We start from the raw sequence: 25826 nt of genomic DNA on the forward strand, positions 1-25826 counted from the left end.
TGAGGACTGGAACTACCGCTCCATTTCGAAACATTGGAACCAATTCCTGAATATCTTGAATCCGCTGAGGCGGAGGAAAGGCTCGACTCAATGTTGTATCCAGTACTGCCCCTATGAACAGGAGGCGCTGAGAGGGCTCCAGGTGAGATTTGGGCTCGTTCACCGAAAAACCCAGGTCGAACAACAACTGAGTCGTTGACTGCAGATGATGCGACACAAGCTCCGGCGACTTGGCTTTGATCAACCAGTCGTCCAAGTAAGGGAATACTGCTATCCCCTTCCTTCTGAGCTCTGCCGCAACCACCGACATCACCTTCGTGAAGACTCGAGGTGCTGAAGTAAGACCAAACGGAAGGACCGCAAACTGATAGTGCTGCGATCCCACCATAAACCGGAGATACTTCCTGTGTGACTTGAGTATCGGGATATGAAAGTAAGCATCCTGCAAGTCGACAGACACCATTCAATCTTCCTTGTTCAACGCCAAAAGCACCTGAGCTAGGGTCAGCATCTTGAACTTTTCCTGTTTGAGGAACCAATTCAAGATCCTCAGGTCCAGGATTGGTCTCAACCGACCATCCTTCTTGGGAATCAGGAAATACCTTGAGTAACAACCTCGACCCCTTTCCTGCTCTGGGACCAACTCTACCGCGCCCTTTGAAAGGAGGACTTGTACCTCCTGTTCTAGCAACAGGAGGTGTTCTTCTGAACAATAAGATGGGCGGGGCGGGAACTCCCGAAAGGGAAGGGTGTAGCCTTTTCCCACAATACTGAGAACCCAAGTGTCCGTTGTAATAGTCTTCCACTTGCGGAGAAAATGCTGTAATCTTCCCCCTACAGGAGAGGAGTGAGTGGGAAATGGTGGAAGCCTAAGGCTGCTTTCCCTGCTGCACCCCTCCAGAGGACGAGGAAGAGGCAGAGTGCTGCTGAGAGGCTCCTCTGGTGCGGGCCCTCCCTCTCCCTCTAAAAGATCTATAGGGATGGGAAGAGGCAGGTTGCTGGAATCTCCCCCGAAAGGAAGAGGAGGAAGAGCCACGCCCAAATCCCCGAAACCTCCTGAAAATCCTGGAAGAGGCAGAGGAAGAAGGAGCTTGGAGTCCTAGCGATTTGGCTGTGGCCCTGCTCTCCTTAAAACGTTCCAAGGCCGAATCTGCCTTGGCGCCAAACAGCTTGTCCCCATCAAAAGGGAGATCCAATAGGGTTGACTGCACATCTGCAGAAAACCCCGAATTACGGGGCCTGTCTCCTTGCCACCACAGTCGTGCCCATTGCTCTGGCCACCGAGTCGGTCGTATCCAGCCCAGCCTGAATAATCTGGGTCGCAGCAGCCTGGGCATCTGAAACAACATCCAAAAGACCCTGGGGAAGCTCCGTAAATGATGAGGAAATGTCATCCATAAGAGCATAAATATATCTCCCCAGGATACAAGTTGCGTTGGTGGCCTTCAACGCCAGACTGCAGGACGAAAAGATTTTCTTGGACTGCGCATCCAGTTTCTTCGAGTCTCTGTCCCCAGGCACCGTTGGGAAAGAACCAGGCGCTGATTTGGATGAACAGGAGGCCTGCACCACCAAGCTCTCCGGTGTAGGTTGCCTAGAAAGAAAGCCAGGGTCAGTTGGTGCAGCTCGATACCTCCTGGCTACGGCTCTATGAACCGCTGGGGAAGATACTGGTCTCTTCCACACCTCTAGCACCGGATCCAGCAAAGCGTCATTAAAGGGCAATAGAGGCTCTGCCGCAGCTGAGGCCGGATGAAGCACCTCTGTCAGAAGGTTCTGTTTTGTCTCTGCCACCGGCAAAGGCAGGTCCAGAAAACTAGCTGCCTTCCGTACCACTGCGTGAAAGGAAGCAGCCTCCTCCGTGTATTCCCCTGGAGACGAAAGATCCCACTCAGGGGAAGTGTCCAGCCCACTGGCTGTATCTAGGCCATGCAGTCCATCACGCGAGTCCTCTAGTTCTCCTTCTTCCAGGACTCGTTGGTACTCCTGCTCCTCTAATAAACGGAGAGCACGTCTCCTCGAATGAAGCCTCTGCTCGATACGCGGAGTCGACAATGCCTCCGCCGAAGCCGAAGATCGGCGCCGATCTTCAGAAGCCACCGACGCCGCGTCCGGCGCCACAGGTAACTTCGGCGCCGATGAAAGAGCACTCGGAGCGGATGGACCCACCGGAGTCACAGGACGAAATACCGACGTCGACGGGATGGAAATCTCCGGGGCCAATCCCTCCGAAGCCACCGGAGCGGCCACCGGCGCCGAGCCCACGTTCCCAAAAGGGAGAAAGGGCATAAAGGGTGCCGGCCGTAGAGGCGCAGGATCACCCAATGAAAAGGCCAAAGGGCCAGCCGGAGCACCCCCCTGGAGCCATCTGTTGGAAGATGGTATACATCGCATTTAGGAATGCGGTACTATCGGCTCCAGGGGTGGGAAAAGCCGGATACTGGGGTGCCTGTATCGAAGGCGACCCCGACGCCGGCCTCGACGTCTGCGACGCCGGGGACAACACCAGAGGCTGCACCACTTCAATCACCGACGCCTGTCCAGGTGAAGTCGGTGACGCCAGAGAGGGCAACGGCGTCGATGGATGCGGTGTGACCGTGGGACTGACCTCCCAAGTCCTCCGGCGCCGATTCGAAGACCTGGAACGAGTCTCCTTGCTCGAATGGCGCCGTGATTCTCTACGGCACCGGGAGTCTCGATGACGCCGATGCCTTGGCGAAGAAGACTTCTTATGATGTTTTTCTTTCTTCGACTTCGCCATAAACAACTTCGCCTCACGTTCCTTGAGGGCCTTTGGATTCATGTGCTGGCATGAATCGCAAGTCGAGACGTCGTGGTCGGAGCTTAAACACCAAAGACAGTCGGAGTGAGGATCCGTAACTGACATCTTGCCCCCACACTCACGACAAGGCTTAAAACCCGACTTTCTCTGCGACATTATTACTGCAGCGAAGGACTACGCAGCAAAAAATACACTGTAACCACGAAAGTAACAGTTGCTCCCTCGAAGATAACCGTTTCGAATGCACGGAAAAAAGGGAACTGACGTCGGCACGTCGTCGAGGACCTCTTATTGCCTGTATGACGTCAGACGGCGTCGCGTGGGCTAGAGTGACGTCCTCGTCGACGTGCAGAGACTAGGAAGAAGATTTCCGTCGAATGCTGGCACCATGGGAGTATTCATTAGGTGAGGAATCCACAGGTAGTTGTATCCATCAGAAACTTATTTTTTTTCTTCAAATTATGCACTGCATGCAGCATGAAAAATACATAAAGTCCCTGTCACACCAGTCATACTTTCACCATCTGGGACATCACACCTTTACTACAAAGATAACAACTTACCACTAGGGACTCAAACTCAAGAATAATGTCTCACATTCAGCAGTAAGCTGTCACCACTAATGTAAAGCCTTTGCTATTAAGGACACACTTTAACTAACAAGGTATCACTTTCACAATTAGGATCATGCCTTAACCACTAAGACCACTACATTACTCACCAAGATCATGTCTATACCACTAAGCACGTCTTTATAACAGATGTCATGCCTTTAGCAAATATGTCTCACTTTTTCTGTTCAGGGCATTCATGTGACGAGTGAATACAGAGTGGGAGCACTTCCTAAATTCCCCATATTGAGGACTTTATTAGACGGAATGCTGCAAGGCATGACTGAGGTACATAAAAAGAGTCTTTTTTTTTAATGTATAAGCTGCATAAGCTTTATTAACCTGTGGTTTTGTGATGAAGACTGGATCGGCAGACCTACTTGTGCTTGTGAGAGGTGTATTTGTCGAGAATGCCACAGGCCAAGATTGAGGGTTAGTAGAAGAGCAGAACACTTAGCAGTGGGCCCCAGTGCTGTATTGTGTATAGGTACGAAGAAGGTCAGTGCTGTATTTAGATGTAATGCTATGGGCAGAGAAGGTGGTTGTCTGCACACTGAATTTGCAGGGAGAATGTCAGGTAGGACTACTGCTGGTTGCTAGAAGATCCCTAATTAGCAATCATTCTTAAATGCACTTAATTACTCAGAATTGAATGCACTGTGTATGATGAGGTAAATGAGTGGCCTGGGGTAAAGAAGACACCCCTTCTCTTACCTGGCCTCAGTTTCTCGAAATCCAACAGCATCCTGTAGGCTGTGCAGGGGTTGACACTCAGGGTGGCCGCACTCTCCAGTGGGATGTCCTTTGGCACTCGAAGTAGCAGGTCCTCACCTGCCACCATTTCGGTTCGCCAGGTCCCTGGTGAAAGCATAAATATAGGGAAAATGTAGAGAAATGTAATTTAGGAGGCAGAATCAAATAAAAACATTTTTTTTACAAAGGCCCTCCATTTTCCTTTCATAATGTAAATGCAATAAGAGTAGAACTAAGTGTCATTATTCAGCTTTGGCTCTCACTTCGAGTTTGGGGTCGGTCACATTCTTGGGAAAATTGCTTCATGGCCACCAAAAACTGGGGTAAAATCTTCAAAGGAATATTTTCCACCACATTATCTTTTCGGTGGAACATAGATTTACCACAGAATTTAGCACTGCTTTTAGAAATCAGAGGGGTTTTCATTACTGAGTGCCCTCAGGTTTAATATTCCATCTGCCCTCTGCCCCTTGTAAAAATTAGCCCAGTCTCTCCATCTCTGTGGCAATGTGAGTGGGTTTGGTCCTATCCTTTAATCTGCCCCACTGTGCAAGGCCAGTGAATCATCAGGGAGCTGTCTGTCTCTCTGTAGCAGTACCCTCGCAAATATGCTAAATCCTCTTTCACCCTTGTTCTCTGGCTGGAATGTGGCACCTTGGCCCTGTTGCATGGTAACTTCCAGTGGGATAAACCACAACCAACAGTTAGGCTTTGGACTTCTGCCTGATTGACTCTTTTTCAAGAAGAAATTCTGTCAGTGTTTTGTGACCTCTGTACACCCTGTAAAGTTTCACCTATATGATGAAAAAGCATGTGTTTGGCCAAGACTTGTGCCAACTCTCAGCATGACTTTTCCTTGGATCCAAGAGTGAAATTCTTTACCTTTTCCAACTTCTACCAACTACACATCTTCCAGCAGATTGCCCAAGTTCTGTAATAATATAATTGTGTTACCAGTGACTTGAAACCAATTTGTTCATGCTTAGAAAAAGGGAATTGTCCCTACCCGGAGGGTCCAAGCGTATCTTCCAAACCAATTGCAGCTGGCGAATAACACATTTGATAAGAATGACAGTGAAAGTGAAATATAATCACTGCTCTGATCAATTGATGAATCTACATTGGCTCCCAATTGCCAAAACAATACACACTGAAATGTTTAGCTATGTTAATTGTGAACAGTACAGCAAGAAACCTTTATTCCTGTAGACAAAACTTTGAAGATACATCCATGCTCAAACTCCCCATTCTAATCACCCGATCATACATATTTGTTCCCACAGAGTGAAGGCAATGGAAATGTGTGAGATCTTTATCAGTAGCTGCCCCAACATTCTGGGCTAGCTTAACTCTTGCCCTTTTCAGTGGAACTAAATTATTCGGTTTTGCAAAATGCTAAAACCACATATTTGTCTCTTCAGCTCCTCTTTCATAGTTGTTCATATTGCCATAAACTCCAAGGTGACCAAAACAAACAATAAATCTTATGGAACCAAATAAAGAGGTTAACCACAGAAAAATATTTGCCTGTGTCAGGCAAACATGGACAACAAGAATTCTGGGGTCTTTTATTCGGCATCCTGACATGACTATTCCTGGATTCCAAAGTTTCTCTGATGCCAGAACAACTTGTATATTGGGAAAGAGAGGACAGCCCAGCAGTTCTGCTCACTTACCTTTACTGACCACGGCTTGCTTTCTGCCACTCTTGTGTTTAGCCTATGCTCTGCACAGTGACATGCAAATATCAGGGGTAGTTTACACAGAGAGGGCTATAGGTGGAAACAGGATGTTCATTTACTGTTTGCCAAGAGAGAGAGAATGGAATCTCTGTTCATATCAGGCCATGGACCCTCTTGCTCTCATTGCAAGGCCCACCTTTCTCCCTCTCTATTTATCTGTCTGTCTGCCATGTGCCATTAATCTACCAGACTCTCCTTTTGATCTCAGTGTCTTCACTACATTGGAAATCCTTCAGAATTACTATGCCAAACTGAAATCTCTTAAACGTAACCTATATGCGGTCCCTAAGCCATAATACACAGCTATTTAAAGCCAACTTTAAATTCCTACCAAGAAGATCAATAAAAAATGCAGACCAATGGCCATGCTATCAGGTCAGTCCAGCAGACAAATCATAAGATATGGGTAATTGTGTCACCAGGCTGCCTCCTCCACCAAGCCATTAAGTTGGTGAAATTTAATTTGCTTGGTTGAAAACCCTTGGGGAACAAAAATCTAAAGGTAAGGAAATTACAGTTCTAGAAACACTAAGGTAAAAATCTTTGGAGAAGTGTACAGATAAGTGATAGTGTTAGGGCCTGAATTGGTGTTTTGGTGAGGTACTGGGGTAGGGACACAGATGGGAGTATCAGATTTGTTGTTAGGGCTACTGCAAGGTTAAGGAAGCTTTTAAGATTTAGTGTTAGGGTAAAGGACATGATTAGAGTAAGTGTTAGGGTATGTTTTAGATTTAGAGCATAGCTAAGGCTTACTTTTAGGGCTAGTTATAAGGATAGGGCATGGCTTACTGTGAAAATAGTGTAAGTATGATTGATGGACTTAAGGAAGGTGTAGTTATAAAGAAGAATAGATTTAGGATTAGATGTGTGTGTGGGGGTGTGGTGAATGATAAAACTATGATTAAACCTAGAATTCGAAAAAAAGATATGATATATTTTAAGAAACAATGAAAGAATAGGACTCTGAAATTTTTGTTCCAGGGAGTCACCACAATGTTTTTTTCCACCAGAGGAAAATCACATGAAATCCATTAGGCCAGCCTAACCACTCCATCAACACGGCAGCACAACAATTAAGTGATCATGCCAGATCCACCACCACATCCCATAAGGTCAGCACAACCTATAAGGAAAGGGTGGAACAATGAGGAACTGACTGAGCTAAACTCACCATCAGGTCATTAGGCCAGCTCAAGTATCATTCAATCCTAGTCACCATGGATCACTCAACCAAGTTGCACAACCCACTCCACCATAACAGTCTAGATAAGCTACCAAGAGGTTAAGACAAACTGCAAAGTAATAACCCCAACCCAAAAGCCAGCTGACGGGGCCAATCCAACCTTCAAGTCATTAGGTCATCTCAACCACCAAAGAGGTAGCACTAACCTCCACATCACTGAATCAAACCAGTCACCAAGCAATCAGGTCATCCAACCATGAGGCCAACCTAATTAACAGGTGATCAGACCATATGAACCACAAGGTCAATGGGCTGGAACAACCAACCCATAAAGCTAACCCATGGCTAAGCTTTAATGCCAGGCCCACCATCAAGCCATCGACCCAGGCTAATCATAAAGTGACTGTGGCCCATAAACTTCCAACTCCTTATGCCTGCTAAGCACCAGATTATGTAGCCAGCCCATTCACCAGTTGAGCAGCCATAGCAAACACCATGCTATCATGGCAGGCCAAATCCCTAATGATCAGTTCAGGGCAATACCAAGTCATCAGGCCATTTAAACTAAGAAACTATCAGGTTTGTCCAAATGTGACGTCACAAGGCCAGCCTGTAGGAGGCTGGCCTGGCTTGTAGTGGGAACCAGGGGTACTTACACCTTGTGACAGGTCCAGTTATCCCTTATTAGTGTAGAAGAGGTGTTTCTAGCAGCTTAGGCTGATGGAAGGTAGCTATGGCAAAGCAGCTTAGGCTGAACTAGGAGACATGTAAAGCTCCTACTATACCACTGGTGTCATATGTACAATATCATAAGAAAACACAATACACAGAAGTACTAAAAATAAAGGTACTTTATTTTTATGACAATATGCCAAAAGTATCTAAGTGAGTACCCTCAGTATGAGGATACGTTATATACACAAGATATATGTACACAAAACAAAATTATGCAGATAATAGCAAAAGGAAGTAATGCAAGCAATGTAAAGTTACAGTAGATTGCAATAGGAGCACATAGGTATAGGGGCAACACAAACCATATACTCCAAAAGTGGAATGCGAACCACAAATGGACCCCAAACCTATGTAAGCTTGTAGAGGGTCGCTGGGACTGTAAGAAAACAGTGAGGCTTAGAAAAACAGCCCACCCCAAGACCCTGAAAGGTAGGTGTAAAGTGCACCTACTACCCGAGAGCACAGAAGTCGTGATAGGGGGATTCTGCAGGAAGAACAAACACCAGCAATGCAACAACAGTGGATTTCCGGACCTGAGTACCTGTAAGACAAGGGGCCAAGTCCAAGAGTCGCGACAGTGTCGAGAGTGGGTAGGAGCCCAAGAAATGCCAGCTGAGGGTGCAAGGAAGCTGCCACCTGTTGGAAGAAGCTTGGTGTTCAGCAAGAACGAAGAGGACTAGGAACTTCCCCTTTGGAGAATGGATGTCCCACATTGTGAAGAAGCTTGCAGAGGTGTTCCCACACAGAAAGACCACAAACAAGCCTGGCTAGCTACAAGGGTCGCGGTTAAGGTTTTTGGATGCTGCTGTGGCCCAGGAGGGACCAGGATGTCGCCACTTAGATGAGGAGACAGAGGGGGCGCCCAGCAAGTAAGGGAGCCCTCACAGAAGCAGGCAGCACCCGCAGAAGTACCTGAACAGGCATTTAGAAGAAAAGTGAACCGGAGTCCACCCGAAGTCACAAAAGGGAGTCCCACGACGCCAGAGGACAACTTAGAAGGTTGTGCACTGCAGGTTAGAGTGTCGGGGACCCAGGCTTGGCTGTGCACGAAGGAAATCCTGGAAGAGTGCACAGGAGCCTGAGCAGCTGCAAATCACGCGGTACCCAGCAATGCAGTCTCGCGTGGGGAGGCAAGGACTTACCTCCACCAAACTTGGACTGAAGAGTCACTGGACTGTGGGAGTCACTTGGACAGAGTTGCGGAGTTCCAGGGACCATGCTCGTCGTGCTGAGAGGGGACCCAGAGGACCGGTGATGCAGTCTTTTGTTGCTTGTGGTTGAAGGGGGAAGATTCCGTCGACCCACGGGAGATTTCTTCAGAGCTCCTGGTGCAGAGAGGAGGCAGGCTACCCCCAGAGCATGCACCACCTGGAAACAGTTGAGAAAGCCGGCAGGATGAAGCGATACAAGGTTGCTAGTAGTCGTCTTGCTACTTTGTTGCGGTTTTGCAGGCGTCCTGAGCAGTCAGCAGTCGATCCTTTGGCAGAAGGTGAAGAGGGAGATGCAGAGGAACTCTGGTGAGCTCTTGCATTCGTTATCTGGTGAGATCCCCAAAGCAGAGACCCTAAATAGCCAGAAAAGGAGGTTTGGCTACTTAGGAAGGAGGATTGGCTACCAAGAGAGGTAAGAGCCTATCAGAAGGAGCCTCTGACGTCACCTGCTGGCACTGGCCACTCAGAGCAGTCCAGTGTGCCACAAACACCTCTGTTTCCAAGATGGCAGAGGTCTGGGACATACTGGAGGAGCTCTGGGCACCTCCCCATGGAGGTGCAGCTCAGGGGAGTGGTCACTCCCCTTTCCTTTGTCCAGTTTCGCGCCAGAGCAGGGCTGGGTGATCCCTGAACCGGTGTAGACTGGCTTATGCAGAGATGGGCACCATCTGTGCCCATCAAAGCATTTCCAGAGGCTGGGGGAGGCTACTCCTCCCCAGCCTTCACACCTATTTCCAAAGGGAGAGGGTGTTAGACCCTCTCTCAGAGGAAGTCCTTTGTTCTGCCTTCCTGGGCCAGGGCTGCCTGGACCCCAGGAGGGCAGAAACCTGTCTGAGGGGTTGGCAGCAGCTGCAGTGGAGACCCCGGAAAGGCAGTTTGGCAGTACCCGGGTTCTGTGCTAGAGACCCGGGGGATCATGGAATTGTCCCCCCCAAATTCCATGATCTTAGACATGTTACATGGCCATGTTCGGAGTTACCATTGTGACGCTGTACATAGGTAGTGACCTATGTACAGTGCACGTGTGTAATGGTGTCCCCGCACTCACAAAGTCCGGGTAATTTGCCCTGAACAATGTGGGGGCACCTTGGCTAGTGCCAGGGTGCCTACACACTAAGTAACTTTGCACCCAACCTTCACCAGGTGAAGGTTAGACATATAGGTGACTTATAAGTTACTTAAGTGCAGTGGTAAATGGCTGTGAAATAACGTGGACGTTATTTCACTCAGGCTGCACTGGCAGGCCTGTGTAAGAATTGTCAGAGCTCCCTATGGGTGGCAAAAGAAATGCTGCAGCCCATAGGGATCTCCTGGAACCCCAATACCCTGGGTAGCTCAGTACCATATACTAGGGAATTATATGGGTGTACCAGTATGCCAATGTGAAAGCGTAAATTTAGTCACTAGCCTGTTAGTGACAAATTTTGAAAGCAGAAAGAGCATAACCACTGAGGTTCTGTTTAGCAGAGCCTCAGTGAGACAGTTAGGCATCACACAAAGAACACATACAGGGCACATACTTATGAGCACTGGGGCCCTGCCTGGCAGGGTCCCAGTGACACATAGACTAAAACAACATATATACAGTGAAATATGGGGGTAACATGCCAGGCAAGATGGTACTTTCCTACACAGCCCAAATACAAAGACACTATGCCACCCTCTCCACCACTTCACTCCCAAAAGACAAGGTATGGAGCCAGCTTTCACATTATGTCATGTCCACCCAGCACTAAGTCATCGGCCAGGCCCAGCCACCATGTAACCGAGTCAGAACTAGCAACTAATTAGTCCAGTTCAACCTCCAAGAAAAGAGACCAATTTTCCAAGCTGTTGTGTCAGCCTAATTACTATGGTGGTCATTACAACCCTGGCGGACGGTGTTAAAGATGTGGTAATACCGCAAACAGTCAGACGGACAAAAAAAGGGAATTATGACCCTGGCGGAAACCGCCAACAAAGACAGACACTTTAACACACCGCCCGCCACGGCGGTACAGACAAGCAACGTGGCGGTCACCGCCAACAGACAGGCGGGAGACAATGTACCACCCACAGTATCACAACAGGCCAATCCGCCACCTTTTCCGGGGCGGATTCACTGTGGATAAAAACACAGCGGAAACAGCTTTTGCTATGGGAAAACGCTCACCTTCTACACATCCCACGAGGAACGATGACTCCATGGAGCCGGAACTCCAAATACTACCTGCCCTTGTCTTTCTGCTCCTTCACACCAACAGCGACGTAGGCGCAGAAGATACCGGTGAGTACTGCACCTACGACACGGGGAGGGGGGGGGAGGCAAAAGTTAGGGGGACACCCATCAAACACCCCCACCCTCGCATAGTACAACATACACACCAATGCAGTCACAAAAAGAACAGTAACAACCCACACTCCCCCCGGAAGAATGCAAAGACAATGCGAATTTCGGGCAAACATTATAATGTGCCAATATACATGTCATACTAAAATATACAAATATATGTATTCCAAAATCACTCATATTTACATAAATAATCCGATAAGTATTGCAGATATGTACACAACAATGTCCGTGCACAAACAGTCCAAAAATGCATGGGCAAGGCCCACAATAGATACCTGACCAAAATCCGAGAGAACACTGCCGGGGCATCAGATAGAAACACTACAGGCACCTCAGGGGGAAGGGAAGGGGGGGCACCTCAGCCACATGAATGCAAAGCCAGATCCACGACGGGGCTCCATGCCCATTGATGTATCCTGGGGAGTGCAAAGCCACAGACTCCCAAGTCTCTACAGTGGATGGCTTGCCCACTGTTCAATCCTGGGGAGTGCAAAGCCACAGTCTCTCAAGTCTCTACAGTGGTTGGCTTGCCCACTGTTCAATCCTGGGGAGTGCAAAGCCACAGTCTCTCAAGTCTCTACAGTGGGTGGCTTGCCCACTCTACCATCCTGGGGAGTGCAAAGCCACAGTCTCTCAAGTCTCTAAAGTGGGTGGCTTGCCCACTGTTCAATCCTGGGGAGTGCAAAGCCACAGTCTCTCAAGTCTAACAAGTGGGTGGGTTGCCCACTTTTACATCCTGGGGAGTGCAAAGCCACAGTCTCTCAAGTCGATGCAGGTCCATACTGGTACTGGGGGGTGACTGGTGCCCAGACTGGATGAGTCTCCCCGTGAAAGGTAGTGTCCTGTCACTGTCCAAGCTGCACATGGGATAAGGATGCCTGATGTGGTGGGCCATTCATTCCTACCCGGAGCATTGCGCAGCTCAGCAGTGCTTTGCGATGGCGGTCTCTGGACTGTTCAGCGGTGCTTTGCCATGGTGGTTCTGGACTGTTCAGCGGTGCTTTGCCATGGCGGTCTTTGCCCTGTTCAGCGGTGCTTTGCCATGGCAGTCTCTGGACTGTTCAGCGGTGCTTTGCCATGACGGTTCTGGACTGTTCAGCGGTGCTTTGCCATGGCGGTCTTTGCCCTGTTCAGCGGTGCTTTGACATGGCGGTCTCTGGACTGTTCAGCGGTGCTTTGCCATGGCAGTCTCTGGACTGTTCAGCGGTGCTTTGCCATGGCGGTCTTTGCACTGTTCAGCGGTGCTTTGCCATGGCGGTTCTGGACTGTTCAACGGTGCTTTGCCATGGCGGTCTTTGCCCTGTTCAGCGGTGCTTTGACATGGCGGTCTCTGGACTGTTCAGCGGTGCTTTGCCATGGCGGTTCTGGACTGTTCAGCGGTGCTTTGCCATGGCGGTCTTTGCCCTGTTCAGCAGTGCTTTGACATGGCGGTCTCTGGACTGTTCAGCTGTGCTTTGACATGGCGGTTCTGATATGGACATTGGTGTGTGGCATGACGAACTCCACACTGGACACTGGTGTGTGGCATGACGATCTCCACACTGGACATTGGTGTGTGGCATGACGATCTCCATACTGGACATTGGTGTGTGGCATGACGATTTCCACACTGGACATTGGTGTGTGGAATGACGATCTCCATACTGGACATTGGTGTGTGGCATGACGATTTCCACACTGGACATTGGTGTGTGGCATGACGAACTCCACACTGGACATTGGTGTGTGGCATGACGAACTCCACACTGGACATTGGTGTGTGGCATGACGTTCCATCATTGCCAAGCGGGGCTGTGGCATCCTGGGCCCGCCTGGGCTGTGTCTTGTGCGGTGGTCTCAGGACCAGTGACGATACTTGGGCCCTCCTGGGCTGTGTCTTGTGCGGTGGTCTCTGGACCAATGACGATACTTGGGCTCTCCTGGGCTGTGTCTTGTGCGGTGGTCTCAGGACCAATGACGATACTTGGGCCCTCCTGGGCTGTGTCTTGTGCGGTGGTCTCTGGACCTGTGACGATACTTGGGCCCTCCTGGGCTGTGTCTTGTGTGGTGGTCTCAGGACCAGTGATGATACTTGGGCCCTCCTGGGCTGTGTCTTGTGCGGTGGTCTCTGGACCAGTGACGATACTTGGGCCCTCCTGGGCACTGACTCTGGCGGTGGGCTCTGGACCAGTGACGACGGTGCTGGTGGTTGTGTCTGGACCGCCGGAAATGATGGCGCACTTCTCCGCTGTGACACTCACAACAGGCTGGGCAGACTTCCTCAGGACCTTCCCCACCTTTTTTGGAGTTACAGCTGACTCACCAATCGCCTTCGATCCCATTTCACTTTTTGTCCCACCAGGAGTCTTGACACGGTCCCGTCGTCCACTCTCCAATTTCGGAGCCTTTACAGGGGGTGGGCTGCCAGTGCCTTGGCTCTGGGTCCTACTGCCTGCCCTGGTGGACGGTGCACTCCAAAAACCTGGAACACGCACCACTGGTACTGGTGGCTTTTTGGCTGAGGCGCTACGATGGGACTGATGAATTGGAGTGGGGAGGTGGGGGCAAAAAGGTAAATTTGACAGAGGGACAGTTTCTGACGAACACTGGGATGGGTAGCTGGAGGGGGTCTGGGAGTGGAGGAAGAGGATGTGGTTGTAGGAGGTGTCACTTTAGCTGTTTTGGGTGCAGGTGCAGGTACTGGAGGCTGTCGTGAGGTGGATGTTGGGTGAGTGATTGCCGGCGTTTGGGTACTTTGGGAGGGGGCGTCACAGACACACTGGGAGAGGACACAGGGGACGTGTAAATGGCAGTGGAGGTGGTGAGTGCAGGTGAGCGGCGTGTGGTGCTGGGTGTCCTGGTGGAGTCCTAGTGCCTGTAGATGTGGTGCATGCAGGTGTGTGTGTAGACGAGACTGGGAGGGAGGAGGGAGAAGAGGAGGAGGGGGACACAGTGGAGACAGTGGATGTTGCTGTGTCTGTATGGGTGTGATGCTTGTGTGAGTGCCTGTGGGATGTGTGGTGCCCATGTTTGCCTGAGCTACTTTTGTGTGTTGACTTGTGTGCATGCTGGTCTGTAGGTGTGCTTGGGATGGGCTGGGGTACAGGGGATTGGGTCTGGGTGGAGGAAGTTGGAGGGGGGAGGCTGGACACAGGGACAATTGCTGCCATCAGTGCTGAGGCCAGAGATTGCAGGGTTCGCTGAAGGACAGCCTGACCAGAATGAATGCCCTCCAGGAATGCATTACTGTGTTGCAACGCCCTTTCTACACCCTGGATGGCATTCACAATGGTAGACTGCCCAACAGTGAGTGACCTGAGGAGGTCAATGGCCTCCTCACTGAGGGCAGCAGGGGTGACTGGGGCAGGGCCTGAGGCGAAGGTGATGCCCACCCTCCTGGGTGAGCGGGCACGGGGGAACGCTGAGGGGCTGCTGGGAGGGCGGTGCTGGTAGGGGGGGTGGCGGCTGTACCTGTAGAAGTGGGGCGCACAGATGGTGCCGCCACCACAGGGGTGCTCACATCGGCGGACGAGTCTGTGTCGCTGGTTGGTGATCCGGTGGCCGACGTGAAGCTCCCCTCACCCTCCGTCCCACTGGTGTATTCAGAGTCTGTGGTGTGGCCCTCCATGGCCATGTGGGATGCAGCTCCCTCGTGCTCCGGTGCCACTGTACCTCCGCCTGTTGATGCTGATGTACAAAAGGACAGGGAGAGCCGGAAAAGGGGGAGAGACAGAATTAAGAGAGTTTTAGTGCATGGCATACCGCTACCGTTGGCGGACAAGACAGACGCAACAGCCCCATGCACAACGCCGCGCTCTCTTGCAATTTCTGGGATATGGCCTACATGGCATTGGTGGAAATCTGCGCACATGGATGCCACAGGGGCAACTATACCTCAACTTGCTAATTTACTGAGGTGGGGTAGAGTGCCACTTGGCCTACATTACGGAGGGGCCTTGCCTACCTAACTCGCCCTGGCCTAGGGACACCCAGAGCCCACCTCCCCCACTCAGACACCTCCACTGCACGCAAAGTCCGCAGAATGAGAGTGTACTCACCCCCTTGTGTCTGCTGTGATGTCCTTAAGCGCCCACCCAACTCCGGGTAGGCCACCGCCAGGATCCGGAACATCAGGGGGGTCATGGTACGTCGGGCACCCCTCCCACGTTGGGAGGCCATCCCCAGCTGAGCCTCCGCCGTCTTCTTGCTGCAGCGGCGAATGTCCTCCCATCTCTTACGGCAGTGGGTGCCCCGTCTCTGGTGGGCCCCCAGGGTCCGGACCTCCTTGGCGATGGCACGCCAAATGTCCCTCTTCTCGTGGGCGCTGACCTACATGACATGCACAAGGAAAGAGGAACAGTCATTACCAACTGCACCATCAATGTGAGTGGCCCCCTCCCTACTCTGACCATGTGGCCCATTTATTCACATGCTTTACTGTAGTATGACTTCTGCCCACTTCCCTCTTCCACCCAGCCCTGTCCACCCAGGCCTAGCCCCTACAACGTGCTCCCTGTGTACTAACCTGTTGGTCTGGAGGACCGTAGAGTAGCATGTACTGGGGGAGGACCCCATCCACAAGTTTCTCCAACTCTTGTGCAGTGAAGGCAGGGGCCCTTTCCCCAGACGCAGCAGCCATTGTCGCTTCCAGACCGAGGTCACAACAGCACTAGCAGTGTAGGTCCTCTCCTGTCGAAGGTCAGGTATCTAGTGATTGAACAGATAGAAAATGGTGGTGACGTCCGCGGCGGGCGCATCATCACCGCCGGCGCACCTGTTCATTGGCTCCTGGGACCCATAGGGTCCAATGTTAACCAATGCAGCATTGCGCCGCGGTCTACGACCGCCTACCGCGACGGTGTGCAACGCCAGCGCTGTTACCCCACAATCCCATTGTCCCAGTTTAGAGGTCAGGTAGCCGCCATTTCAGGGGCCCACATGGATTCATTTTCAACTGCGTCACACATACTGAGGCCTACACTCAGCACACATACAGGAAGGGTTTTGTGTCTGCTGTAGTCTTATGTGTAACTGTGGGTACATACCTGGAGGAATAGTGACTGGTTCTTCGCTGCTGTCCTTCTTAGGCACCGTCAGCTGGGACATATGAGAAGATGGTGGAATCCTCCGGTGTACCGACCGCTGGTGGACCTGTTGACAATGGAAGAGAGACATTTAATCGTCACCAATCCGCCATCCGACTGGAATCCCCCCCTGACGTGCAGGTGCTGTCAGTGCTCCATTTCCTTGCAAGTGGGTCATTTCAAACAACAGTGGCCATGGCATCAGGGATGTCCCAGCCTATGTTTTCCAACGTGTTGTCCAGAGTGTTGTCTGCCCTGCTGAAACACGTAAGGAGATACATCATATTCCCTGAGGTGGAGGATTTGCCTACAGTGAATGGTGACTTCTATGCCCTTAGACATATCCCCAACGTCATAGGTGCCATTGATGGGACCCATGTAGCTCTGGTCCCCCCCGCAGGACTGAACAGGTGTACAGGAACAGGAAGAGTTATCATTCCATGAATGTACAGATGGTCTGTTTGGCAGACCAGTACATCTCGCAGGTAAATGCTATGTTCCCTGGCTCAGTGCATGACGCCTACATCCTGTGGAATAGCAGCATCCCTGATATGATGGGTGAACTCCAGAGGCACAGTGTATGGCTATTGGGGGACTCTGGTTACCCCAACCTTTCCTGGCTATTGACCCCAGTGAGGAATCCCAGGACCAGGGCAGAGGAACGCTACAATGAGGCCCATGGGCGGACTAGGAGGGTTATCGAACGCACCTTCGGCCTCCTTAAGGACAGGTTCCGGTGCCTCCATATGACAGGTGGGTCCCTATTCTACTCACCGAAGAAGGTGTGCGACATCATCATCGCCTGCTCCATGCTCCATAACTTGGCATTGCGACGCCAGGTGCCTTTTCTGCAGGAGGATGATCCAGATGACGGTGTTGTGGCAGCTGTGGAGCCTGTGGACAGTGATGAGGATGAAGCTGAGGAAGACGAAAACGACAACAGCGAGTCAGTCATGCAGCAATATTTCCAGTGAGACACAGGTGAGAACATTTTCATTTTTACCATTACATTAACTTTCACACATCTACCTCTATCCTGTACCGACATTTCACTCACTGTTTGTTAACTGAGTTGTCCCCTTCCATTTCAGTTTCACAAATGTGGTAACCTACGTGTCAACTGTTTGCATCCTTGAAGGGCTTGTGATGTGTGACATAGGTATGTTAGCCTTCCAATGGGTAACCCATTATGAAACTGTAATTGATACAAATCATAGACTTACTCCATTTGTTTTTAGTGTTTCAAGGGTGTTTATTTAAGTACTCAAAAAATGATGGGGGGTTGTAAACTGGTGATGGGTGATGGTGGAGGAATGTCCATGGTAGAGTCCAGTCTATTAGTCTCACAGGTACATTGCATATCTGGGCATTGGAAGTGGAGCTAGGTCCGTTCCGATTTGGACAGGGTAACAAAGTGGGACAGTGGGGGGACAATCAGGGTGGTCTTATTTCCTGGCGGGGGTCTTGCCATCTTGCTCTGTCCTGTTCCTGGATCTCAGGGCCCGCTTGCGTGGTGGTTGTCCATCTGCAGGGGATGGGGTGCTGGTGTGTTGGTCCTGTGGCGGGGCATCCTGTCCACTAGCGCCGGCGGAGGTGGTGGGCATTTCATCGTCGTGGCTAGTGTCAGGGGCCCCTTGGAGTGCCACGGTGTCCCTCAAGGTCTTTTGAATGTCCGTCAGCACCCCTACGATGGTGCCCAGGGCGGAGCCGATGGTCCTGAGCTCCTCCCTGAACCCCAAATATTGTTCCTCCTGCAGACGCAGGGTCTCCTGCAACGTGTCCAGGACCGTGGCCATCGTCTCCTGGGAGTGGTGGTATGCTCCCATGATGGAGGAGAGGGCCTCGTTGAGAGTTGGTTCCCTTGGCCTGTCCTCCCTCTGTCACACAGCAGCCCTCCCAGTTCCTCTGTGTTCCTGTGCCTCCGTCCCCTGGACCGTGTGCCCGCTACCACTGCCCCCAGGTCCCTGTTGTTGTTGGGGTGGTGGGTTCGCCTGGGTGCCCTGTAGTGGTGGACACACCGCTGATTGACCTGTCCTGGGTAGGGAGCTTTGGGCCCGCTGGGTGGGTGCTGTGCTGGTGTTACCAGAGGGTGTAAGCACGGTGTTGGGCTGTGGCTGGGCAAGGGGAACGACTGTCCTGAGGCCCACGATGGTCCGGACTGGTCATCAAGATCCAGTGGGGCAGAGCTGCTGTTGTCACTGTGGGCCTCTTCTGGGGAGGAGTGGTGTTGTCTGGACCCTCTGGTGTGGTGACGTTCCTTCGGGTTCCTGCGGGGGTATAAGTACATGATTATTGCATATGTGTGTTCCATGGAGTGCAATGGTTGGGTGTTTGTGAACCCCAGTGCAGGCATTCCTGTGTGGGGGCTTGTGTGCTGATGGTTGGGGGTGTTGTGGGTCTGTGCAGTGGGCATGCTTTGGTGATGGGTGTCCATGCTTAGTTATGTCATGCAGGTCTTGGGATGGGTGGTTGGTGTCATGGGTAGATAGGTGAGGATTTGGGGTGATAGGGGAGGGTGTGATGGTGGGGTGTGTGATATCATGCAGGTAGGGTGGGGGGTATGATGGTTAAGATTAGTCTTACCAGTGTCCGTTCCTCCAACGACTCCTCTGATGCCCTCAGGATGCAAGATGGACAAGACTTGCTCCTCCCATGTTGTTAGTTGTGGGGGAGGAGGTGGGGGTCCGCCACCAGTCCGCTGTTCCGTGATGTGGTGCCTGGATACCGTGGAACGCACCTTCCCCCGTAGGTCGTTCCACCTCTTCCTGATGTCCTCCCTATTTCTTGGGTGCTTTCCCACAGCGTTGACCCTGTCCACTATTCTTTGCCATAGCTCCATCTTCCTGGCTATGGATGTGTGCTGTACCTGTGAGCCAAATAGCTGTGGCTCTACCTGGATGATTTCCTCCACCATGACCCTGAGCTCCTCCTCGGAGAAGCAGGGGTGTCTTTGGCGTGACATGGGGTGGTGTAGGTGATGTGTGGGGTGGTGTATGTGTTGATGAGTGTGGTGAGTATAGTGGTATGTGGTGTTTTGTGCTTGGATGTTGCGTGGATGATGGTGTTGTGTGCCTCTGTGTGATGGGGTTGTCTGTTCTGTGCTGTCTCTCTGGCCTTCTCTCTGAATTTCTGGTAGTAGGGGTTTGTGGGTGATGTGGGTGTGTGTTTTATATAGTATTGGGTGTGTGGGAGTGGTGTGTGTATGTGTGTCAGGTGTGTGTATTTGGAATTGTCCAATGTGGCGGTAATTTGGAGATGTGTGTGTATTTTGAGCGCGGAGGTGTGTACCGCCAATGGAATACTGCGGTTGAAAGACCGCCGCGTGGATTCGTGGGTCGTAATGGCATGGGCGTGTTTCTGTTGGCGTGGAGGTGGAGGATGTGTTTCCGTCAGTTTCTCGCTGACCTTTGGTGTGGCGGTATTGTGTGGGTGTCTGAATTTCGGCGGATTCCGTGATGTGTGTCATAATAGCTGTGGCGGTCTACCGCGGCGGTGTATTGGCGGTCTTCTGCACGGCGGTAAGCGCCTTATACCGCCAATGTTGTAATGACCCCCTATGTCCTCAGACCACCTAGGAATTAAGGGCTTGATTTAGAGTTGGTTGAGGGCATTACTCCGTCACAAACGTGACGGATATCCAGTCTGCTGTATTATAATTCTATTATAGCCAATGAAAATTGTAATACAGAGGACATGATATCGGTCACATTAGTGACAGAGTAACCCCTTCGCCAAACTCTAAATCAGGACCAAAGTCATCAAACTAGTCAATTTATCACGTCTTCCAGCCAGACTAACAAACAAGTCTTCAGGTCCCTCCATGCACCAGGCAATAAGATTTAGCTTACCAACATAGCTTTTGGCCAACCTAGCTACCAGGTTGTGTGGCCCACTCAAAAAACATGGCAACAGATTAACTAATACCTAAGTACTTAAGTCATTGCAACCACCAAAGCCTCTGGCCAGTTCAACCATAAAACCACTGAGTTGTCATGCCATTCTATCCATTGAGTCGTAAGCTCAGGCTAAACACATAAACCAGCCAATACAAACACTAAGACTCCTGACAAGTATAAATACCATTTCATCATACCATCACAAACATCAGGCAAGCCCCAACCCTAGGTTAACAATCAAGTCAATCTGTTTATAACCATCAAGCTGCTGGGCCCCTCCAATGTCACAGTGACAATGTCACCTCAACCATCAAGCCACCATCCAGGCCTGCCTAACCCGAGGCTTTCATAATATCCTGTCATAAGGTCCTTACAACTACTAAACAATTATGCCACCTGATATCTGAAGTTACCTACCACCCTAACAACCAAGCATGCTCACAAGGTGAGGTCACTGTTAATTTATCAGCAGAGCATGAATAAGGTGATAGCAAAGTAGTGATGCATAAAAAATGACATTTTGTTGAAAAAACGCTCATCAGATTTGTAAAATGTGCACTGAACAACTTCAAAACATCCAATGATTCATTGTTTTAAAGATGCAGCACTATAGGTGAAAAATGTTAGCCAAGGATGCACCAATACTCACCAAGGCCTGAATCTGTCGGTATAACCCAGTCACCAGGATGCAGGCCAGTCACATGACTGCCAACCGCCAGTACCTGTCCGACCCCTTCATTGCCTCCAACAGCTGGCAGATCAGGGAGCAGAGCATAGGTACCTGCATATAAAAGATGTACTGTTAGCTGATACAAAGAATTTGGGAGAACGGTCCTCATGCAGCCCATTCACAAAATACAATTAAAACTAAATCGAATTGGGGCAGGCTTACATACTACTCCTCTAAAACAGATTCTCTTCCTCATCAATAGATCTCCCAAATTGATCTCTCTGAGCAGCATGAGACAAGATTATTCCAAAAACAGTACACATTTCAAATTAAAAAGTTAAGCCATGCATTCTGCGGAAGGAAGGTCACCTTGGATCATGTTGAGGTCAGACGGGTTGATGGGCGCGGCCAGCATTTTCACATGAACATCAGCATTCCCTAGATCCGGAAGTTTCCAGCGTTCCAATCTAATGAACATATGGTGGGTGTAAGAGTTAATAACTTTTCTGTGTTCATGCAACTTGTTGTGCCACTCCCTGGAAGGCGTATTACTATAGACAAAATGGTGTCAATTGATGATATTCATCATAGAGTATCACCTTTATTGTTCTCCTGAATCTTTTGGTTCATGGTCTTGTTTTTGTTACGCTCTGTCTTTATCTCATGATCTACACTAGAACAGATGCACCCTTCACAATTTGATCCCTTGGTATACTGCTCACTACTACTTTAGGTGCCTTTCCACTTAAGCCTGAACCTTAAGTCTTGTAGTTCAGCTTCAGCGGCCACCATCAAACAGAAATCACCAAAGTCAAATGGGTTCCACAGATAACCAACAATTGGAGTATATCATTAGGAATAAAAAAGGGGTTTACCTGACTCAGATAGGGACTCCTTTTTTGCATGCACTATTCTGTGTTCCTTTATCCAGAAATGCCCATATAACATGCCTGAAAAATAATGTGCTCCCTGCATACATCTCTCCCAAAGCACTCCAATCCAGTCTCCCAGCACTCACTTTTGGAATGCAGGATGCCAAACAAAGTTCTGTAAATACACTACAATCTAGACTTGCATCACCCTGCTATTCCAAGGCTAAGAATTACACAGTCAATGCACCTCAGAGCTTGAAATGCAGCGTACACTGCTATGCCAGTATTGGGATCCACACATAACTTTCTCAATGCACTTAGGTACTGACTTACTGCAGCCACTGATTTTCCACTACTGAGCACCAACGCACAATGTTCAGCTCTGCTTAGGACTGACTATGGTCCCTCCTCAACTCTTACTTGATTGGATAGGGCCAGTTTCACAAGTATTTTTCTGAGATTCGTTGTGATTTACTCTTGACATTCACCTTTATTTCCAGGAGTAAACTGCACCTTGCCTCTCACAGCTTTTTGAAGTAACATATTCAATAAATTATAATGATTCTTAGTCTATCCTCTGTAGATCTATAGGCAGTTACCTTTAAAGGCCGACTTACAAGTTCCCCGGTGTCACAAATGATAATTATTGCACCTAATAAAATATGACACCAAGGTGTTTGGATTTTATTGGGTGCAATAAATATTGCCTGTTCAAAATTTTGGCCTGCAAATGAGGCATAATACTGTATCAAAATCAACAAGTTGCAGTATTCATCGGTCATTTTAACCGCTTGGTTGCCACGGACGTAATGGTTACGCCCTTGGCTGCAGCACTGAGGCGCCAAGGACGTAACTGTCCCCCCAAGATCCTGAGAGCAGGGAATCGCTTCCCCTTCCACCTGACCCCCTCAACCCCCCCAGTGATGTCTGATGTCGCGCGCTGACCTAATCAGAGGTTGCCCCCATCTCGCTGGAAGCTCAAATTCCAGGGCTCCCTTGGAGGCAGATTGGCCTATTTCTGTAAAGCCCATCTGCCCCCAAGGGGGGCAGAAAGCCCACCAGACACCAGCGAAGATTTTTTTCAAAAAAAGAGGGTAGGGGTATGGCCATACCCCTACCCCAAATAAATGGGGACAAAGTTATTCTGCCCGCTGGTGAGTAGATGGGGCAATTACCCCCAATCCACTCCCGGTGGGGGGGGAAGCAGAAAGTCTTCTAGATGCAAGGGAATTAAACAAATTGTGGGGTGGTGGCTACTAACCAGTATGAGCATGGTTATGCCCCATCCCAACTGAAGGGGGTAACAGTCTTTCAGCTCTCCCTGGGCACACTAAAAGATCTTATCCCAACGGCAAGCAAGAGGACATTTGATGATTGTGGGTTTTGATTTTACATTTAGGCCATGAGAGCTTGGCTAACTCTCAAAATCTTCCCACTTGGAATGGTGAGGGCTGTACTTTTTGGACTTTGGGATGCTGCTGTGTAGAAAAATCTACGAGCCCTAGACACATCTGAAAACTAAACATCTGAGTGAGTCCAGGGTGGTGTGCTTCACATGCACCTGCACCATTTTCTTACCCACAGTGCCCTGCAAACCTCCAACTTTGCTTGAAATCACACATTTTCCCTACATTTTTGTGATGGAACCTTCTGGAATCTGCAGGAATCCACAAAATTCCTACCATCCAGCATAGTTGCATCTATACTGATAACAATTCTGCCCCACTTGTTAGCTTAAACATTTTTTTTTTCAACTGCCCTTTTGGAACTGCTTTGGTTCCACCTCAATTTCGACATGCTTTTGGCTCTTCCCTGTCACAGGCACTTGGAACATCTACAAAAGTGAGGTGTCATTTTTATCAGGAGACTGAAGGGAACATTGGGTGGTAGGAAGTTTGTGCCCATGCAGTGATCCCACACAGAAATGTGGGAAAAATGTGTTTGTTTTTTAGCTAGATTTGAGGTTTGCTGAGGATTCTGGGTAAGAAAACACTGGGGGATCCACGCAAGTCACACCTCCTTGGACTCCCCCAGGTGTCTAGGTTTCAGAAATGTTTGGGTTTGGTGGGTTTCCCTAGATGGCTGCTGAGCCTAGGACCAACAACGCAGGTGCCCCCGCAAAAACAGGTAGTTTAGTATTTGATAATTTTGAGGTGCCTACGTAGTGTTGTGGGGTATATCCTGTTGCGGGCACTAGGCCTACCCACACAAGTGAGGTACCTTTTTTTATCAGGAGACTTGGGGGAATGCTGGGTGGAAGGAAATGTGTGGCTCCTCTCAGATTCCAGAACTTTCTATCATCGAAATGTGAGGGAAAAGTGTTTTTTGCCAAATCTTGAGGGTTGCAAAGGATTCTGGGTAACAAAACCTGGTGAGAGCGCCACAAGTTACCCCGTTCTGGGTTCCCCTAGGTGTCTAGTTTAAAAAAATGCACAGGTTTGGTAGGTTTCCCTTAGGTGCCGGCTGAGCTAGAAGCCAAAACCCACAGCGAGGCACTTTGCAAAAAACAGGTCAGTTTTCTTTGGGAAAAAGTGATGTGTCCATGTTGTGTTTTGGGGCATTTCCTGTCACTGGCACTAGGCCTACTCACACAAGTGTGGTACCATTTTTTTCGGGAGTCTTGGGGGGGATGCTGGGTGGAAGGAACTTTGTGGCTCCTCTCAGATTCCAGAGGTTTCTGTCACAGAAATGTGAGAAAAAGTGTTTTTTGGCCCAATTTTGAAGTTTGCAAAGGATTCTGGGTAACAGATCCTGGTGAGAGCCCCACAAGTCACTCCATCTTGGATTCCCTTAGGTGTCTAGTTTTCATAAATGCACAGGTTTGGTGGCTGAGCTAGAGGCCAAAATCATCAGCTAGGCACTTTGCAAAAAACAGGTAAATTTTCTTTGGGGAAATGTGATGTGTCCATGTTCTGCTTAGGGGCATTTCCTGTAGCAAGCACTAGGCCTACACACACAAGTGAGGTACCATTTTCATCGGGAGGAATGGGGGAATGCTGGGTGGAAGGAAATCGGTGGCTCCTCTCAGATTTCAGAACTTTCTGTTAGCGAAATATGAGGGGAAAGTGTTTTTATGCCAAATTGTGAGGTTTGCACAGGATTAATTGGTAACAGACCCTGGTGAGAGCCCCACAAGTCACCCCATCCTGGATTCTCCTAGGTGTCTAGTTCTGAAAAATGCACAGGTTTGGTAGGTTTTCCTGGGTGCCGGCTGAGTTACAGACCAAAATCCACAGCTAGGCACTTTGAAATCCGATGTGTTTTTTGCAATATAAAAACGTGATGTAAACGTGTTATTGCCCCTTGTTTTTCTCTACATTTTTTCCCTCCAAATGTAAGACAGTGTGTAAAAAAGACGACTATTTGAGAAATGCCCTGTAATTCACATGCTATTATGCGGACCCCAGAATTCAGAGATGTGCAAATAACCACACCTTATCTTGTGCCCATTCTGGAAATACAAAGGTTTCCTTGATGCCTATTTTTCACTCTTTATATTTCAGCAAATGAATTGCTGTATACCCTGTACACAATGAAAACCCATTGCAAGTTGCAGCTCCTTTATTGGCTCTGGGTAACTAGGGTTCTTGATGAACCTACAAGCTCCATATATCCCTGAAACAGAAGAGTCCAGCTGACGTAAATCTGACATCGAAGGAAAAAGTAACAGAGTAAAACGTGGAGAGAAATGGCTGTTTTTTTCACCTCAATTTCAATATTTTTGTTATTTATGCTGTTATTTTCTGTAGGAAAACCTTGTAGGATCTGTACAAATGACCCCTTGCTGAATTCAATTTTGTTTTCTACTTTTCTGAAATGTTTAGTTGTCTGGTATCCAGCATTGGTTTCACACCCATTTCTGTCACTAACTGGAAGGAGGCTAAAAGCACACAAATAGTATAAATGGGGTATGTCCCAGTAAAATGCCAAAATTATGTTGAAAAATGTGGTTTTCTGATTCAAGTCTACCTGTTCC

General features: G+C 49.5%; 1 protein-coding gene across 1 annotated transcript in view; it reads right to left on the reverse strand.

Moving 5' to 3' along the window:
• Positions 1-25826, reverse strand: part of MECR (mitochondrial trans-2-enoyl-CoA reductase) — a 90896-nt gene that overhangs the window by 57595 nt on the left and 7475 nt on the right. Inside the window, exons 2-4 of the mRNA XM_069224185.1 lie at positions 21348-21445; positions 20958-21089; positions 4108-4251 (exon numbers count right to left, since the gene is read on the reverse strand). Of these exons, the coding sequence (XP_069080286.1) occupies positions 4108-4251; positions 20958-21089; positions 21348-21445 (374 nt within the window). The remainder of the gene's footprint in view (positions 1-4107; positions 4252-20957; positions 21090-21347; positions 21446-25826) is intronic.

This window comes from Pleurodeles waltl, chromosome 3_1 (assembly GCF_031143425.1).
Source record: "Pleurodeles waltl isolate 20211129_DDA chromosome 3_1, aPleWal1.hap1.20221129, whole genome shotgun sequence".
NCBI classification, from domain to species: Eukaryota; Metazoa; Chordata; class Amphibia; order Caudata; family Salamandridae; genus Pleurodeles; species Pleurodeles waltl.